At 30.0% G+C, this 19317-nt stretch overlaps 5 protein-coding genes and 1 non-coding gene across 6 annotated transcripts; 3 read left to right on the top strand and 3 right to left on the bottom strand.

Moving 5' to 3' along the window:
* Positions 1 to 487: 487 nt before the first annotated feature.
* LOAG_05276 (hypothetical protein) lies at positions 488 to 1330 on the top strand (the record flags this gene model as incomplete). Its single annotated transcript, XM_003140813.1, has 3 exons — positions 488 to 532; positions 702 to 796; positions 1129 to 1330. The coding sequence occupies 3 exons, from the start codon at positions 488 to 490 to the stop codon at positions 1328 to 1330; spliced, it is 342 nt and encodes a 113-aa protein (XP_003140861.1).
* A 2193-nt stretch (positions 1331 to 3523) lies between these two features.
* Positions 3524 to 7141, top strand: LOAG_16836 (hypothetical protein; the record flags this gene model as incomplete). The annotated part of the gene is made up of 12 exons (XM_020449494.1): positions 3524 to 3569; positions 3684 to 3799; positions 4146 to 4217; positions 4313 to 4360; positions 4535 to 4623; positions 4804 to 4854; positions 5028 to 5210; positions 6000 to 6162; positions 6289 to 6380; positions 6461 to 6510; positions 6596 to 6756; positions 6986 to 7141. Coding segments are annotated over 12 exons (1227 nt in total), but the record flags the coding sequence as incomplete, so codon positions are not given.
* A 318-nt stretch (positions 7142 to 7459) lies between these two features.
* LOAG_16835 (hypothetical protein) lies at positions 7460 to 8162 on the top strand (the record flags this gene model as incomplete). Its single annotated transcript, XM_020449493.1, has 3 exons — positions 7460 to 7538; positions 7671 to 7748; positions 8047 to 8162. 3 exons carry the CDS (start codon positions 7460 to 7462, stop codon positions 8160 to 8162), a joined length of 273 nt encoding a protein of 90 aa, XP_020306981.1.
* An 832-nt stretch (positions 8163 to 8994) lies between these two features.
* LOAG_05274 (hypothetical protein) lies at positions 8995 to 13319 on the bottom strand (the record flags this gene model as incomplete). Its single annotated transcript, XM_020446805.1, has 12 exons — positions 8995 to 9168; positions 9296 to 9408; positions 9628 to 9717; positions 10440 to 10551; positions 10954 to 11041; positions 11189 to 11259; positions 11546 to 11654; positions 11961 to 12031; positions 12112 to 12207; positions 12345 to 12478; positions 12956 to 13012; positions 13208 to 13319. The coding sequence occupies 12 exons, from the start codon at positions 13317 to 13319 to the stop codon at positions 8995 to 8997; spliced, it is 1227 nt and encodes a 408-aa protein (XP_020302898.1).
* Positions 10724 to 10796, bottom strand: LOAG_20018. Its single transcript has one exon. It is a non-coding gene; the product is annotated as a tRNA-Phe (tRNA).
* Positions 13320 to 15124: 1805 nt separating the features above from the next.
* Positions 15125 to 18295, bottom strand: LOAG_05273 (acetyl-CoA acyltransferase). The gene is made up of 8 exons (XM_020446804.1): positions 18068 to 18295; positions 17589 to 17684; positions 17305 to 17498; positions 17041 to 17193; positions 16849 to 16944; positions 16416 to 16631; positions 16104 to 16261; positions 15125 to 15596 (listed from the first exon to the last, which is right to left on the bottom strand). The coding sequence occupies exons 1-8, from the start codon at positions 18243 to 18245 to the stop codon at positions 15476 to 15478; spliced, it is 1212 nt and encodes a 403-aa protein (XP_020302897.1). The 5' UTR covers positions 18246 to 18295; the 3' UTR covers positions 15125 to 15475.
* Between the last annotated feature and the right edge of the window lie 1022 nt (positions 18296 to 19317).

The following is a 19317-nucleotide window of genomic DNA, read 5'->3' as shown; positions in this document are numbered from 1 at the left end:
ATGAGTAGTTTTTGTTGAGTTCTGGTCATTTGATTGCAGAAAATTTCAATAAAAAGGGAAAGTTAAATTTTATCTGCTTTCTTTTTCATCGTTCAAATCGGCAACTTTTTTTTGGTGGATTCCAGTTATCGCTCAGAAATGTTTTATAATTTAAATACAAATTTGATTCTTTCATCGCTTTCTCTATTGTATTGTTAACGGAATTTATCATTAAAGTTTCAAGGTTGTTTGTTCGCTTAATTTATTCTAATTTTATATTCATTTTCTCTTTCCTCCCTTTTTCTTTCTCTGCTACTCTCTTTCATTATCTTCATTTTGCGCAAAAAGTGTGAAACTGTTATGAGATTTCGGTTTAACAACGATATTTCAGTTCAGAAATGATCATTGAGAAAGGAAAAGAAACTTTCTTCTTCCAAATTTTAATTTTAATTGTCTACTCGTGTTGAAAATTCACATGCTTTATTCATTTAGGTTTAATTTTCAGCCGATGAGTAGCAAACGCCACACAGTTTTGCTATTTATGCTTTCACAGGTATGTAAAGTCAACATTTATTGTAATTTCTTAAGTAATAATTATAGAAGTAACAGTTTGTTAAGGAATTATTCATTATTGTAAAATTATGAAATGAAATTTTAATAAGAATTCAAGAATTGTAAAGTTCAAATCCTGCATTTGAATCCTCAAAGTTAAACTTCTTCAGTTTTTTTTGCATCTGAATTTTTATTATGAAAAGAGGGACAAATATTTCACAGGATACTTCGCTAATTTGATAACAATAATAGATGAAGCTGAAAGGTAAAATTATTCGAAATGCTGTTACCTTTACAAGAACAGGATTTGACCTTCCCATCTATTCAACGGATATTATTGACTTTAAATATTTTAATACTATATAAAAAATTGAAAAAAGTCAAATCATAAAATTTTATTGAATGGCCCAAACCTGTCTTCTGAATAGCTTCCTCATTTTTCTTGTATTTAGAACCGGTCTCATCGTACAGAATTCTCTACTTTTTTTTGTGGGTATTTAATCTTAAAAGATGAATGTTAATAAATCTGGGGACTAAATCAATAAAATTCAACTAGCCTATTTTGGATAACTTATTATAGCAGATACCTACTTACAGCATCTGTTTCAACCACAGAATCTTTGCTTTTCCATCTCAGTGGAAACTTCTGTTCAACTGGATTCATTACTTAGGGAAAAAATCCGAAGCCAATGCTGTAGTAAATGAAGAAGTTAAACCTCTTTCAATACAAGATTTCACTTTATGTAGTGACCTATCCCTTTTGTCCTGCATATTCTGCTGGTTAGAAAGTCCAAAGTGATCTGAGATGTCCTTTACAATAATTACTACCCCCTCCCGAAAAAAAAAAATAAGACAATCAACTTAAATGTAATTTGCTTGTTTTTCAAAACAGAGCTTCAGAAAATATCAAATGATGACATCAGTGATAGCACTATGTATCATCAATGGTATTGCTATTAGTACCATCCTAAGAGAGGGAAAACGAAAAACGAAATTATTAGTGATGTATAGCAAGGAAAAAGAAAATTCAGTGAAAAGAATTTTCAAAAATAGAAAAATAAATTTCAACATTTTTCAACTATCGCAATGAAGTTATGGATTATTTAATAGCTTTTGTTATTAAACAATATTTTTTCTATCTTTAATATTTCTTCCTTCCAATTTATTTATCATCAAATGGTATAATTTCTAATCATAAACGTTGTCAATAACTGATGAAGATAGTCAGAAATTCAATTAAAATTTTGGATAATTAAAAATTATGTTTGTAATTAGTGAATCCATACTTTCCAAAACTTTTTGTCATTGTTTTTCGTTATTTTCTCATTATTTTATTGTTTTTTTTTTTAAATAATGTCAATTTAATTTCATTTTCTTATTGTTGCATTTTGAAACGTTATAATTTGAATATATAAAAATGATGTGAATCTTTCTAAACTCATCCAATTCATCCAATCATCATAAATTCATATTCGAGAACAAGTAAGGGATTTATAAAATTAAAAATCAGTAGTTTTATTGTTATCATATCATCTTGCGAACACTTCCGGCAATTATTTCTAGTTATCGAAAATTAATTACTTATAACTATAACCATTCTGGCATCATATATTATGTTTTATTGTTTGCTCTATCAACAATGCAATCAGAAACAACACGTATACAACACGTATATCTCACATCACGTACGCACTAGAACAGATAGTAAGAATTTTACGTATGAATTAAAAAAATATTCATATGGACATAATTTTGCATACATGTCAGTGTAAAATAAATGCAATAAATAATGTCACGAAATGGAAATATTAGCAGTACAAATTTGAAATATAAAATTTTATATTATAAATCCCATTTTACGCAATTTCCAATATTTTAAGAAAATTATCTCCTAATATATCTGAAGTTAAAAATTTGCCAATTTACATCGTTATTCTCTAATATTTTTAAGCTCTTTGTATAATTCTGAACCGTAAACTTAGCCTAATTTGAATGTCAAATTTTGGACTCCTAAAATCTAAAGTATGATAGCCGTAAAATTTTGTATCCGGTAAATTAAAAGCTAAATTGAATTTCAAGAAAGGGAAAAATTGTTAAAGAGATCAAAGAAGCATTAATTATGCTTTATGTTGTATTATTAGACAAACGAAAACTTCTATGAGCTGCATTATCATTTTATGGAAGAATAAAAATGAAATACTTCGGTTATTCTCTGATAGAAAATCATGCAACAAAAGGACTTGTTAAATATTGATAACGATACATTGATGTAATCATTGATCAACATCGGTATCACTTGATTAATTCTTTCACGAGTTTTGATCTTGCAAACTTACATCAACCATTTCATTACCGATTAACATATCATCAGTATTCCAATCACGAATATTGATCTGGGCAAAAAGAAAATTTTCTAGTGAAAATACTAATATATAAATCAAATGAGAATAATTTATCAATTATATTCAAATGTCGCATAGCCATGGACTTTGTAAAATTATATATTAGCCTTTAAATATTATTAACATTGAAATTAAAATTAAGCAAACATAACAATGTCATGATTTTTCATCTTTCATTTGTCAACTTTCTTTGTCAATGTCATTGCCAAAACTTGCAACATTGACAAAAAATTAATTCTTACGCTGGTCGAATATGTCATTTATATTATAATTTTAACAATAATTGCAACAAAAAATTGATTTTTCTTCTTTTTTCTAATGTTTTTAATAAAGTAAACATCGTGATTTTTGTGAAATTTTTTTGTCAGTAATATAGCAAAGAGTTTGATTAATATGCATAAAAGGAGAAAAAAAATGAAAAACTAAAAATGCATATTTTTATGCAAATGTTTGAATATTGTTAGTGATTTTTAATTGTAAATATTTTACGTCTTGTATTTCATTTAAACAATTTAGTGAAATATAAAGTTCAAATTTTTGGAAAATCAAATTCAAGAAGGAAGATAACTTTAGTTTTGGAATTATTTTAGGTTCTGCAGAAAATTATCGGTATTCCGATCGATAATTCAATCTCAGGTATTTTCCAAAAATTACAAATGCATAAAATAAAGTTCCAAAATTTTTTTTATTCCAAATATGACAAATTAATTTACCTAAAAAAAAAACAAATGAAAAATCAAAATTATGCAGACAAACCGAGCATTGAATGCGATTCGGATAGTATATCAATCATTTTTTCGACACTGAAGCCTTTTAGCGGTCGAACATTTGTTAAAGGCTATATTCAGGATAGCAATTGCATTCAGGTAATTATTCCTAATTAGTCAAAGACTAATTAAACGAAGTGAAGAGTCAATAACATACGCTTTAAGGGAAAATCAAATGTTTCACCAGTGATATTGCCAAATGATGTTCAGAACAGTAATAAATTTCCACTTTATTATCATTTTTGGGACATAAATTCTCATCAATTTTTAAATTCTCAATAATTTAACCAATTAATATTAAACCTTTCCCAAAATAGTTTTAATTTTTCATTAAAAAATGTAAAACTTAAAATGACACTTCAAATTATATTTAAGGCAACAAAATATTGCATTTATTAATATTATAGCATGAAAAAAAGTTTTTTTTTAGTCAAATTACTTTAAGGTTGGCAACAATCACGAACGACATAAATTTACGATAAAATTCAATCAGTGCGGGTTACGTCGTTCACGCGAGGTTTGAATTAAACATTTTTTAATTATTGTAGACAGAGTGGACCAGAAGAAGAAAAATAGGTTGACAGCAAAATTACCTGTTATGATTCATTTCAGTATAATGGCATTCGGATCACAACAACGGTCATCGTATCTTTTCATCCGGTATTTTCATTTAAAAATATTTGTAATAATTGCAAAATTAATTGCATAATGTTTTTTTTCGTTTTTGTTTTTCATTTCTTTTTTTGATGCACTCAGTTATTTGTAATTATTTTGCAAATAGATATTGCAATATTTCCTCTCAATTAATTAAATTCAGTGAAAATAAAAATTCAGATTTTCTTGACCAAAGTAGATCGAGCATATCGTCTCAATTGCTTTTACATGGAATCTTCAAAGACGATTAGTCAACAACTAGAAATCAGGTAATCAATTACTTTATTATGAAAGTGACAAGTTTGATGGTATCATTAATTAGTAATTGTGTGTGACCGCACAAATGGTTCAAATTACTTTAAAGATATAAGTATGAGACTTTTTGATATTTTAATCAATTGAGTTATGTAAATCTCAAGAAATGTTGCAAAAAAAATTTTTATTTGCAGCATGATGACAACGGTGGAGTTACAACGTCAGACGCAAATGCCAATTTGCAGGTAAGGCAAACTTTCAACAAATGAAACATTTACATTCGTGTAATTAATTTAAAATTCTATTCATAAAAAATTAATTGAAATTCAAACTGCTTAAAAATTTATCCATAAATCCGTTTATTAAAATTAGCCTACATGTAAACTTTTCAAATATTACCTATTAAAAATACTTTCAGGTATGAAATCCTTGGCGGAAGTGCAGCAGGAGTGAAGGTACGATATGCAAAAGTTGGTGATAGTGTATATCATAGATGGACATGTTTATCGGAAACAAAAGGTCTGTACTGCATGAGAGTGCACACCTGTACTGTAAGCGATGGGCAAGGTGGTGAAGTGGTCGCAGTTCTTGACAAAAAAGGGTTCGCATATTTTATAAGTCTTGAAATTTCGAATAAATTAATTTGAAAGTTATTTTGAAAGGCTACAAAAAAAGAAAAAAGTTTCGGTGTTAATTACACTTAATTATTATATTTATTTTCGATAAAAAAAATGAAAAAAAGAAAAAAGAGGAAAACTTTACTTGTATTTATTGAAATTTGCACAGACTTTTCGTTAGAGGGAAGATTTTGATGTTAGTTGAGAATAAAATTCAAAAGGTAAACACACATACACACAGACGCCAGACACATACATGCACACACACATACACACAAACACCAGACACACACATACACACACACATACACACACACACACACATACATCTTCCAACCAATATATTATACTAAAATTTTCCTTCCATTCTATTGGCATATTTGAGAATTACATTAAAAAACTTTTGAAATTCCTCTCATTCTCATTCTGCTATCTCGTATATTCTCCGTACTGTACTAAAAATATCATTAGAGGAATGATTGATTAGAACAGGACCATCTTCAGGACAATTTATCGAGTTTTGTTGACTATTTAAATGATCCTATCAGGATTGGAGGGATGAAATTTGAGTTTTTAATGAAACAGAAATAAGCAAATTATTATATTTTCAAGCAATTTAAGAAGAGAAAGAATGTATTAAGAATTGACATCAAAAAATAAAAGTTAATCAATTAATGTTAATGCAAGAGACAGCCGTATTTGACGTGAAAAAGCGTAAAAAAAGAAATGCAACGAGACTTCTAAATTACTATTTCTAAATGGAAGTTTTCCAGGTGTTCAGTGGATAAGTATTTATTGCTGGATTTGGAATATATAGATGATCTAACAGCTGGACAAGAATCACATGTTTTCAAATTTGCCGATCGTCCAGCACTTTATTTCAATTGTCAACTAGAACTGACCATTAAAGATCACCAGTTTAGCTGCGCAAATGAAGTTTGATATTACCCAACTATCATCAACAATTGTTCATTTAATTTCATTTTTTGAATTTCAGCTCTAAGTCTTTATTCATATTGTTTATTAACATTATTTAATAAATGAAGAAATTTTATTTTCCAGCGACCAGTTTGCAAAGGTCAAATTCGAGTAGAACCATCGGAACAAACTTACGAACGACCTGCTGCTGCTGCTGCTGCTGCTGCGGAGGAAGAGTAGGTTAAAGTATTGTTGCGTAATGATGATTTTTAAGGTTTTGAAAAGTTGTAAAGATTTTCTTTTAAATTCATTTCAGAACGCAAACATTTGTCTATCAAGAGAATAACAAGCAGCAAAGTTATCCAAGTAATGATTGCAATTAATTTAATTTTTGGTTTGGAAAAAGAAACATTAATATTAGATTTGAACTTTTATCATTTCAAATATTCAGATCCACCCGACGCAGATTACAAAAGTAATGAGTCACCGTATCAAAGTAATGAAGTGATTTATCCGTTACCACCTAGTCCACCGGCTCCTCCAACTCGATCATCTGATTCATCTCGTTTTCAATCTTCTCTAAAATCAGTCTACTCTGTTGATAGTAACGAAGTAAGATTGAATAATTATATTTTTAGCAATTAATTAATTAATTAGTAATTATTAATCAATAATTTTGAGCAAAGATTAATTAGTAATTTTTTCAATCATCATTTATTTCAATTCTATCCAAATTCATTTTTGTTTGATTTAATTTTGTAAAATTAGGTGATGAATTAAACCAGATTAAAGTGAATTTTAATAAAACTGAATGATTTTGTAATATTCCGACTGTTTTAAGGATATCTCTACTGCATCACATACAGAAGAATACGGTCAATTGGCAGGACCAGAAATGACAGCGTTTTCCGAGGAAGGAATCGCTTATAAGCGGTTAATTAGAAAAAAGCGAAATACAAGTATTCAGATTTTGTGTTATCACAGATTGAATATGTGACATCATCATAAACACTCTTAATTAAGCCAGAGTCTGAGTTTTAGTCTCTTTGAGAGAGCCAAAACAATATCAATAAAGAAATAGCAACCGTATCATCTGTAAAGCCTGACGAAAAATATCTACTAATATTGATAATTTTTCGCCTCACCATTTATATTAGCACCTCAAAAGTATCAAATACTCAGAATTCTAATTTGTATTGGTGGACCAATTAATTCATTACAGCATTTCGCTTAATATCACTTTTAATGAAAGAAAACTGCTTTTAATTTATGAAAATTTATAGCCAATTAACATTTTGTATTTGCTCTTGCAGCTATGTTGCGACCAAAGTTACGTATTGCTAACGTTGACCTTCCGGAACAATGCATAACGGTATTTGACCTCGAAGATGAAAGTAAACCCGATTTTTTTTAAAAAATCATCGCTCACCTTTTTTTTTGTTTAGTAAACCGTTTCTTGTGATGATTGATCAATTCACCGGAAATCAATCGTTTTTTTTTTCTTTTCATGACTCATCTCTTTTCAGATAATGGAGAAATGCAATCATCAAATTTGGATCAATTATTCAGTCCAATCATAACTTCCAGGACATGTTTCTCAACGGGTACGTACTTAACTTTCCCTTTTCCGCTTCATTGAAATGTATTTCATCGAGAAATTTAGTATGTTAAGAATTTGAATTGAATGAAATCAGCATACAAAGTGTAAAATAGTCTAGGGAAGAAAAGGAAAACTGCTGAGGTATGTCAAGGAACCGATCATGTTAGTTGTCAGTTAGTTATTTCAATCACTCCATAATGTGTCATTTGATAATATCATAATAATGTTAACATGCAAACAGTTAAAATTAGACAAATTTTTTCTTTTCAAATTTAAATTTCAAACAATTTATCAAATTTCAGCTGGATTAGCAATGCTATTAGCTGTCACTTTGGCAACGTTTGCATTCGTTGCCTTAGCTCTGATCTTTGCATTGCGAAAACGAAGAATAATTTTGCATAATGATTTCATTAAATAGTTAACTTGTTACCAACAAAATTCATTATCAACACCAATTTTTTCCTTTTTTCCTTTGTTATTTATCCATTTTTCCCTTTCTGATTTTTTTTTCCCATTAAATTTGCATATTTGTTTGAAATAGTTGCAAGAAATGCCTACTTCCAATTTGAAATGGAAATACTAATGAGCAATTTAATATGCAGAAAATTTATCAGCAATATTCATGTTTTTTTTCAAATGTAATAATTAAGTGGGATACATTCTTTTGTTACTATTTTCAATGACTAAAAAGTGAGTGAAATTTTTAAATCATCGGAATATTCATAGACTTTAAATGTCTCTTACATTTGCTCTCTCTTATTTGGAAATGTATAAGAGTTCCGAAATTTCGATTAAATGACGTATTTTTGGATCAATGGATATATCAAACTTCCTTAATTTCATGCATTATCAATCTTAGCTGATAACAATGTATGTATTGACAATTGCGCTCGACTTTTATTTTAAATATTTGATGCATAAATGTTTGTAAAAAGTATATGTGTTTCATAGAAAATCAAAAAGCTTTATTTAACAAAACATCAAAAGCTTGAACAATTTCAAAATAGTTTAAAAATTTTAAATGCATGAGTTTATTGTAATATACATTACGAAAATGTAATTTCTTGAAATTAAAAAAAAAAAACTCTGTAATGCTTCAGTTATTTTCTCCTATTCAAATTCACTTTTTGAGAAATTTTATAACAAGAAGTACACATGTTTGTTCATCGTTTGCTTGTAAAAAATGAATTTTCTTGTAAATTAAGTTGGAAATGAAATTTTTTGAATTATCTAAAATTTGTGATTGAAATTTAGCAAGAAGATAGGGAAGAATGATCAAATGATAGTAGGGACTCCTGATAATCAGTTTCATTAGGCGAACAATTATCATCATCAAACATCGATTCTTTTTCCAAATATTGTTCGTTCTCCAGAATGGTCAACTGCGAAACGCTTTTGTTAATTATTGATGCGGATTTCTTAATCTTAAATTAATCGAAAATTATCATTGATCCATGTCCAAAACATCTGGCCATTTAAAATCATATCATGCTTATATTAGATTCTTTTTGACCAAATTATTAGACATATTTTGTTAAAATAAAAACTAACTTGATGACCAAGATATTTTGTATCGATGTCACAACAGTTTGAGCCAGGTTGATGTTGGCCAATGCAAACATAAAGCGGTCGATAAAGAACAACGTGGTCATCAACCGATTGTTCTGAAGATGTTAAAATTAGAAAGGTGAATTAATTTGGCTGTCAAAATACGCTAATCATTCTTTTAATTTCCAGTGTCTATTAAAACTTAAAAATAAAATTTAGAATTATTGGAACTTATTGATTTTAGTAAGTTGCAATGGTGTTGGGGATGAAATGATAAGTTTTCAAAAAGCCTTTAAAATAATATAAGTTTTCAATAAAACAAATACTAATCAAACCCATATCAATATCTTGCTCATCATGCATACGACCAATTTGAAATTTGGGTGAAATGTAACGTCCACCTTCTACATGTGGACAACAGATATCTGAATGATTAAAATTTTTGAATGAAATCTTATTTTTTTATATCACCAATAACATTTCTTATCAGTAATACTTGACAAATAACTAAGTGTTAAAATCACAGTCTGATTACTCTAACCAAACAATTTTGCAATTTAGTAGGCAATAGACAGAGTTAAATAGAACCCTTCAAATAATTAAATAGTCACTGAGAAAAATAAGGAGCGGTTGATATTTTGCATTTCTCAATTTTTTTTCTTTTAAACCTTTCTAGCGGGAAAATTTTCTGAAAGTCAAAATAAAAGTTTTAAAATTTTGTTAATGTCATGAATTAAATTATCAGTGATTTTCAGTTTTTTTAGCAAAATTATCAGGCAACTATTAATAAAAATTTTGTGCCTGCTGATTTTAAGAAATACTGGAAGTGAATTTCAGGTATAATTAGCTCCTGGATGACTCATGCTTTATTGATTGGTTCCCTTTCTTTGACTGCTTTTAGGGAACAAGAAAGATATGATAAGGCAGGCTATCCCACTGAATATATATATATAAAATGATATGTAAAATCCATTGCCAATAGCTTTTCTTCAATTTTACATTTTAACACTTTGTTCTTTCATTTTTCATTGATGAATTTTGGAACATTTAATCATTTTTTTCCAGATTTTATTTCAAGTTCTAATTTTCAACAGATAATTTTTAATCTGTTCATTTGTCCCACTCTAATTACTGTTAAATAGCATACCATAATCAAGCACAGGTGTTGATATTGTTGTTTTCCGAAATGACAATGTAGCAATTGTCAGTGGAAATTCCATCTGTAGTGTTTGATTGCCTTTTTCATCCTCTACGCAAGCCTGAATTTAAATTTAAATTCACCAAATCAAAACTTAATGAATCATCGATTTTGATTCAGTTATCAATTATCATGTTTACACACTAAATTTTGATTGTTAATCTTTTCCCAGAAAGATTTTTTTTTAAATAAAAGAGATCAGCGATCATTGTCACGAGAAAGGGAAAAAGAGATGCCACGAGCCGGGATCGAACCGGCGACCTTTAGATCTTCAGTCTAACGCTCTCCCGACTGAGCTATCATGGCCATGTAATATTAGTTTCACCGATTTCATTTTTCCCTACTTTTGAAATTAGTAATCTTGAGAATACCGAATAAATTATAGAAAGTGACAATTAAATTAAAACGTGTGAATTGTTACTTCGAATATGTAGAAGATTTGCAGCAATCTACAAACACCAACCAATGTTGGAGGTACAACAGGTAAGACAAATGATTGTAATTGAGCTGTATCAAATTTGCCTTGCGTATACGGTTGAACAGGTAATGTCCTGATAACAACGAAGATGTATTAACACTTTCAATCAATGTTGTTATTCTTCAGTACAGTAAGAGAGTTATCACTAGATATGACTTTCAAGTTAATCGAAAGATATTGCACTGTTTCATTAATTTTAAATTATCACTTCAAAACTCACTTGCTTTCCAAAACTACGCAATCGATCTGTTTGTTTTCTCCAGCATTCTTCTCTACAAAATATTCCACATGCTAAAATCGACATTTAAATAATTAAAGTTTAGGTAACGAATTAAAGTAAGAGTACTCGCTACCCAAACAATATGATCCTAAGCCAATTTTTTTCTCCCATCGTTTCATAAATTTGAAATTCCTATAAGTAAGTTGAATGAAGAATTAGCCATAACTTTAGAATAATGTACTTCCGGACATCTTGTCATTTCAGCATTTAACCTAAGTAAATTGATCTGCTATGAAACTTCAATTATTAGAAATTGAAAATTGCGGATGAAGTTGAAATCATTAAAAATAACAAAACCTGAGTTAGACGCATTACAATCCAAACTATTCCATTCTGTCGATTTTCTACATGTGCTAAAATTCGCACATTTTCACCACACAAATATGCTGTACGATCCATAATAACTCTTCAAAAATAATAATTTATGAACCAAAATTTTATGCGGAACAAATAATAAAAGCGGTGAGGAATTTGGAATAATTATCGCTTTTACTAATTGCTTTGATATTAGACTGATCCATTCATTTGTGCACTTAGAAATAAGAAATTGTAGAACCTTTGACGGGAAAATAAGTTTAAACTATTCTTGGGAACAACTGATTAAATTACTGAGCAAAACTAATTAATTATTATTAATTATTCAGTCACTTATTATTCATTAAAAACTAATGGCTAATTATCAAGTTCAGCATCTTATAAATGTTTATCTTACCTTAAGGCTAATGCACCACGCCTACAGCATCCGTGCCATCTTACTTCCTTGTTTTGTCCTAACAATGCACACTGTAAACAGTGAGAGTAAGTTTAAATTTAGATTCAAATTTTAATTTCAAGCGAAGAGAAAATGAAATTATGCGACTTACACAATATTTTTCATCCATACAATCTGTGGATGGTCCAATAATGGTGAAATATTTGATACCTTGTGGCATGCTACCATTTGGGATATTGATAATTACCTAGGAATCATATCGAATTTGCATATAATTGAAGTGACCAAATGTCTGTTTAGACCTTTGGTACCATTTATCATCAGTTATCAGTGTCTCTTTTTATAGTATTAAATGTGTAAATGGGTAAATGGGTCCGTTCGTACCTTAACATAATAACGTATTGTCCCAAATTTCGTCTCCAATGAACATGGCATTGAACAGTGTGGTAATTGAAACTGAAACGGAAAATGGTGCAAACCATCAAGTAGTATCGACTCATCTTTTTCACCGCATTTTTCTAAAAATTTCATTTTTTTCCTTTATATAATGTAGTAGTAGTTTTTAAAATTTGGTAGTTTTTCCATGAGCTGATCAGAACTAAAATCTGATTGTTCAAATCCTGAAATATGGAACCTAATAAAACGAGAATTGTTTGCGAATACAATTTAGTATAATTTTTTGTCGTAATAAAACTGTGGAAGGATAAACAATTGATATAATATTGACAAATGAGGAGGATGGGAACATTTTTAATCATTTAACCATTTACTTTAATCAATCGATCGATAAAACTTATGATATTAATTTTTTCATATCACAAATTATAGTTCTCATTTTCTTTTTTCTTCGCCGTTTTCTTTTAGTTTATAAAGATTTTATTCTATGAAATTTGTAAAGTGAATATTTGAATGTTTGAAAAAATGCTTGCCTTGATCCCATACTATCAGTTTTTCGTTTAATATGTACTGGTCATCTTGGATGATACGTCTTTCACCTGTTTTGTTTAATTCGATATGAGTATGAGCTTTACCACGAAGAATTACACAGATATCTAAAGAATGGAAGCAATTATCACGATTAGTCAAAATTTCCATGCAAACTAATTTAGTGATAGGTAATTAACACTTTCAATTAAATAGAGATCGAATTTGAAGAAAGTTGATGGATCAAAATTTGAAGCTAATTAGAAATTATATTATTTTGCTAGCATATAAGTCACTGAATATTCTGCTTTCATATTAACAACCTTTGATACGAATATTTTGTGAATTTTCAAGGATGACATTCCCCAATACACTTTCACCGCTATAATAAACATCTTTGTTAAGTTGTATATCGAATGCTGTGATATAATTCATATTGTCGCTGCAAGATGAAATGAAATGCTTTCAGGATGATCCAAGTTGCAAATCTCTTTGAGATAACGGAAGTTTATGTTTGAAATATATGAGTACTCGTTTGCTAATTAAACAAAAAAATCAAACTATTAATTTGGAAGTAATTAAGCTTTGATCATTTACATCATATAGAAGATTTGAATATGGAGAAAATGCTAAGCATTTGATAAAATAAAAACTTGTCGAAATGTTGCAAATGACAGAAAGTTTATCATTCACTCACCCATAGAGTGTTATTTGATACTTGTTATGGACTAAGAAATATTGGGAAGGAATTTTGCTAGTAAAAACCAAAAAGAAGAAAAAAGAAAATTGGCTTAACCGCTTAAAATGCTTGAAATGAATACTAGCTTTTATTTTAGAATATGGTTTTAATTCAATGATTTAATTCACAATTTCAGTATAAAATTTGATTTAATCGTTTTCTTGCATGTGTAGTAATGGTTGATTTGTATTGAACCATTTGTATTTAAACGTTGAACAGCTGAAAAAGGTTGAAAAATTGAGCCATACCTTTGACAATCTAATGAAGGCAACAGTTTAATTAAAATAATATGACATTTTGTAATGTGAATTTATTGTATTGAAAACTTAATTATTGATCACTTTTATAGAACAATTTAATTAATGTTTATAAGACATATTTAATTAAGTCGTTTTACAAGAATTATTAATTATTCTTGTAAAACGATTTAATCAACCGATTTTCGGTTATCGGTTCAGGAAATGTAATATGAGAAATGGCATAATTCCTTTTGTTATGTTAAAATAGATCAATATAAACCAATCAGCCGAATATGCATCAGGTTGGATGATTTCCATCTTTAGAAAATTTTGTCCTTTGAACAAAGTAAATGGAAACAATGAAATGAGACAAGTGAGAATGTGGAGATGATGTGAAAAATAGTAATATCCGGAAACGTTTACGTTATTCCGGAAAGGATAACTGGAATGATAAGAATTACAGGAACAACAAACAAAATACAACTAAACCAATACAGCTTAAATTTAACACCGATTCATTAGTCAAAAAAAAAATTCTGCTGTCTTGGTCGGTGATTATGTCAAGGCCAAAATGCTTTTTTTGAGAGGAAAACCTTACAGAATGACGACACCTTCTTTTTTTACTGTTAAAAACAATATTCCTCCGAGAGTCAAAAAAAAGAAAGAAAAAACTTATGTGACTATTGGGACCGATAAGTGAAAATTGAATTTCGGAGAAAAAAGCCCAGTCTTGCACAGCACCATTGTTTAATTATATCTAATATCCATGAGACGCATTTCAATGCTCCCCTACAGCATGCATTTTTTATTAATAGCTAGTTGGCTTGTTGGTCTTTCGAGATTACTGCAGAACAAATTCTATCATTAGTTGGCTCATTTTATCGTAAAGCACACTCATCACTTTATTCAAATACCTCGTTATCAGTTATTTCCAAATTAACATATGTATATCACATTCCTTCTGAAAACATAACATTTCCCAACCGTTCAAATTTCAATTACCACCAAAATTAAGGGAAGTTTTATATTATCGTCCAAAAATTATATCCCTGGAGTCGAGAAAATTAATAACATTAACTCACTCGTTTGATTATACCATGAGGTTAATAAAAATTGGCCAATTTCGTTTAGTCACTTTTAACGGCTAACATAGGGTTCGGTTTCATTTTCCCCACAATGAAACAAAATCAAACAATCGGCAATTTAAATTAAAATTTGACATCTTTTCCCACTTCTTCAAACATTTCATTTTAATTATCCCATCTCAAACAACGACTTTTTTTATTTCATTAATAAAAAGATCAATAGTGACTTCATTTCATTTGAATTGCACCGAGAAATAATATTACAAAAACATAGCAATTCCAACTGAGCAATGTCTGAATGTACAAATTAAAAACCGGAAAAAACTATATCCACCAGATGAGAAGTTTTACTGCACTTCCATGAAACCACTGGAAGTATATAAAGAGGAAAGAAGCATCGTGGTTAATAAAGAGCAGCCCTTGAAATATCAAATGCTAGGCTTTATTAAAGGTCATTTCTCAGTTTTAACAAAAAGTACAATTAATGATGTAAATATGACTGAATTCTACAACTTTTTTTACCAATACTTATAGTCGTTTCACTGCCACAGCGGTCGATTCACCTCCGCCATTACATATTGTTGCAATACCAATTTGATTGACTTGAAGTGCATGGATCAACGTCACAACTATTCGTGCTCCAGATGCTCTGTAAAAAAAAAAAAAAAAGATTTAGCTTGCAGCAAACAGCGAATCGAAATTGGATATGTAAAACAGATTGGGAGAAAGTAGCAAACGAAAAAGTAAAGGAAATGCTTAAGTAAAAACTTATAAATTACAAAGAGGATAAATGATCACTTTAAAAAATTAAACGATTCTAGTTGCGAAGTTTCACTTGGCAATATGAATGAGACAGTAACTATCGGAGCGTAAATGTGGACGTTAAATTTCTAGCTCAGCAGATTATCTAGTAATGATTACATTTCCCTCATTAAATAATGTTGCAAGAAAAATATTTAAAACATTACTCAGATATTTATTATAGTTCCTATCGGCTAAGTTATTTTAAACTATATATGGCCAAGGACAAAACAAGTTGTTCTACAAAACTAGAGGATCGTCACTTATTTCAATTCACTCTTAGGTTGTCAATGGGGCTAAAACCGCGAATTCGCAGAATGGAAATTTTAAAACACCTAAACAAAAAACAACAAACCCAATCGGATGGCCGAGTGCAACAGCTCCACCACGAACATTAACACGGCTGCTATCCAAACCCATATCACGCAAGAAAACAATGGCAGTCGCAGCAAACGCTTCATTTACTTCCCATAAGGAAACTTCTTCCACCGAAATGCCAATTTTCAAAAGTAACTTTAAAAATCTCAAAGAGTTTTGCAAAGAAAATTTCCGGTTGTGCAAAATGTTCACTCTCTACCTGTTCAACAAAGAAATGTGGAACAGTGACAGAGTAAATAAGTATTAAGTAGTAAAAAAACTGCCAATATTATCTTAATTACAAACTGACCCTTTTTACAGCAACAGAAGGTGCACGAGTAAATTCCACCGGTTCAAGTGCAGCTTCTGCATAGCCCAACACTTGCGCTATTGGCTGACAACCTCGATGAGCTACAAAACTACTGCTTGCAATCAACAGTGCAGCTGCTCCATCGCTAATAGCGCTAGCGTTTGCTGCAGTTATGGTTCCTGTATCTGGTATGAAGGCAGGTTTCAGGGAAGGAACCTAGAAATCATCGAACGTGATAAACAATAACTCCAACAGAAGTTCTGAAATAGTAATTTTCTAGAATACTAAAGAATGATAAAGAACGAGAGATCGAATTCACACTTTATATTTAAATGAAAAAAGAAGAGGCAGAATCCATATAGATACAACGCGTTTTTTTTTTCTTAGAAACGTAGACAAGAACAGTAAAATGGAAAGAATATTAAATGCTTACCTTCAAAGGATCCAGTCTTTTATATTCTTCATCTTGAAACACTTCAACTGAATCAAAACACTTCACTGGTACAACTTCTTCATCAAATAAACCTTCCTTCAAACGGATTTTTTTGAAATCCTATAAGCCGAAAATATGATGCACTGACAAATCCGAAAACTAACACTACGGAATATCACGTAACAAATATACCTTCCAGGCATGATGAGCCCGCCGATAGCTTTCCAACGCATACTCATCCTGCTCTTTACGGCTTATTGAGTATTCGGAGAAGGTTTTTTCAGCGCAAACGCCCATCCTTAATTTTGTGAACGCATCGTTTAAACCATCCTCAAACATACTATCCTGAAAATTACCAGTACTTGCAAAAAGAAATTAGAAATCTGAGATATATGTAACACAGAAACTTGAAAAATGACTAAATCAACATTTTAGATTTAAATCCCAAAACCTTACTATAAAAGGACTACTCATGTCGTTGTTGTCACCGCGAGGTACTCCATAGTAAGCATTACTCATACTTTCAGTACCTGCCGCTAGGACAACATCGCGATCACCCAGATGAATGGCTTGAGTAGCCATGATGATTGCCTTCATACTCGATGAACATACCTTGTTGACAGTCACGCTTGGCGACGTCACCGGAATATCTAAATTTAACTTAGAATGTAAAAGAATCTAAAAAGTTTCGGTCGATGTTATTAATTTGAATATTTTTCAAAAATATCAGTAAACATTGCCAGCATTGATTGAAATCTGTCGAGCGATATTCTGCCCATGACATGAAGTAAGCACACAACCGACCACTGTTTCATCGATATCACTAGGAGAAAGCCCTGAAAATCATACATAATGATCGATCTAAGTGAAAAACAAACCAACTAGAAACATGGAGCTAAGGACAATTCATTTCTTGAAACTAAATTCTGTAGGTTTTCATAATACATATCTTATTTACTCATAATCATACTTTTTTGGATATCAAGAAAACTAACAATTTTTACTTTGAAAAGGACATTCCAGACAACTTCAGAATTCTAAAAATAAAAATAAAGTAAAAATAAAATAAAAAATTTAAATATCACCAACAGAAAATAGTAAAAGTGAAAGCTAAGAAACTAAAAAAACCTAGCATCTAGAGATTAGAATTTCTCCTTATATATCTTCAAGCCTTTTAAGAACGAGTTTCGATGGAGTAATTTAAAGTAGCAAATTAAACCAGCTCTTTTGATTGCTTCTTTGGTCGCGACAACTCCTAAATACATCGGTGAACAACTCTTCAACATTTTACGATAACCACCTATCGGAGTACGTACAGCTGAAATAATATACACATCCTCCAGTTGGCGTCCTTCTCCATTATTTTTGCTATCCATTTCCAGGATTTTAAATCTCATGCAAATTTTTAGCAGTAATGAGACAAAAACGGATCTACATTGTCACTTTGATCAGCAATCTAAAAATAAAAGATGAACAACTTTTCAACGAAAAAACATTTAACTGAGATTGAACCTAAACATAAAACTCGAACTTCACGACTTTAATCGCAATCGTAACAATTGATAACCAAAACATCCCGAAAACAAGAGTGACCATAAGTTTGCAGTAACTGGTCAAGTCAATACTGATAATCCAGTGAGTCCCTAATATTAGGTAATTAAGAACTTGATTGCCTATGCAGGCAATAGTTAATACTCAAGAATCTACACGAATGTTAAACGAAAAATGTTTAATAAGTAGTTGCAGTGATAGTAATGGGAGCATCGAACTTCGTTTTTTTAAGACTTAACGTACTGATACCTCAAAGTGAATTAATTACGTACTTAATAAGATCCTTCTAACTGAGGGATTAATGGACAGGCAAATTGCACACCAACAACAAAATCAATCATATCAGAAATGGAAATTCTCTGAAATAAGTATGGAGAGACAGTTTGAAAACATAGTTATCGATCGCTTGAAGTACGAATGCTAGCAAACAATTTCGTTGCGCAACAGATACAATTTATCCTAAGCCTTTTTGCCATTCCTAATCTAATAGGATTAACAACTGCAGTTGGCCGCATTGCAATTATCATCACAATAGCAAATGAAGAAAATTTGAACATGAAAATTTCAGAGAAATATGGATATCCTAAACACCTATAAACAATGATGAAATAGTTCAATAACTACATGTAATTATGGAGAAAACGCTTTCAGAAAACAACAATTATATAATATTGCAGAAAATTTCAAATATTTAGATTTATCATATCATATATTGTCATTCTACGCTAACGTTTAAAGTTATAGTAAGGCATAGGAGTATATGTCACTTTTCACGCATTAAAAAATTAAATAAGTGATCAGACTCGAACTTTCGGTCTTTTTTTAATGATTTAACAGTGAGGCTGACACGATCACCACAGTTTTTTTTAGAAATTTTTTATTCACCAAGAGATAGCAATTTAAATACTTTCGAAATGA

Source organism: Loa loa (assembly GCF_000183805.2).
Source record: "Loa loa unplaced genomic scaffold supercont3.22, whole genome shotgun sequence".
Taxonomy (NCBI): domain Eukaryota; kingdom Metazoa; phylum Nematoda; class Chromadorea; order Rhabditida; family Onchocercidae; genus Loa; species Loa loa.
This window is presented reverse-complemented; position numbering and strand designations above follow the sequence as displayed.

Coding starts and splice junctions, on each gene's coding strand:
- LOAG_05273 (XM_020446804.1), bottom strand. CDS start 18,245: ATGAGATTTAAAATCCTGGAAATGGATAGCAAAAATAATGGAGAAGGA. Junction 17,499..17,588: donor ACAGATTTCAATCAATGCTG/GCAATGTTTACT, acceptor AGTTAAATTTAG/ATATTCCGGTGACGTCGCCA. Junction 16,945..17,040: donor GGGCTCATCATGCCTGGAAG/GTATATTTGTTA, acceptor ATCCGTTTGAAG/GAAGGTTTATTTGATGAAGA.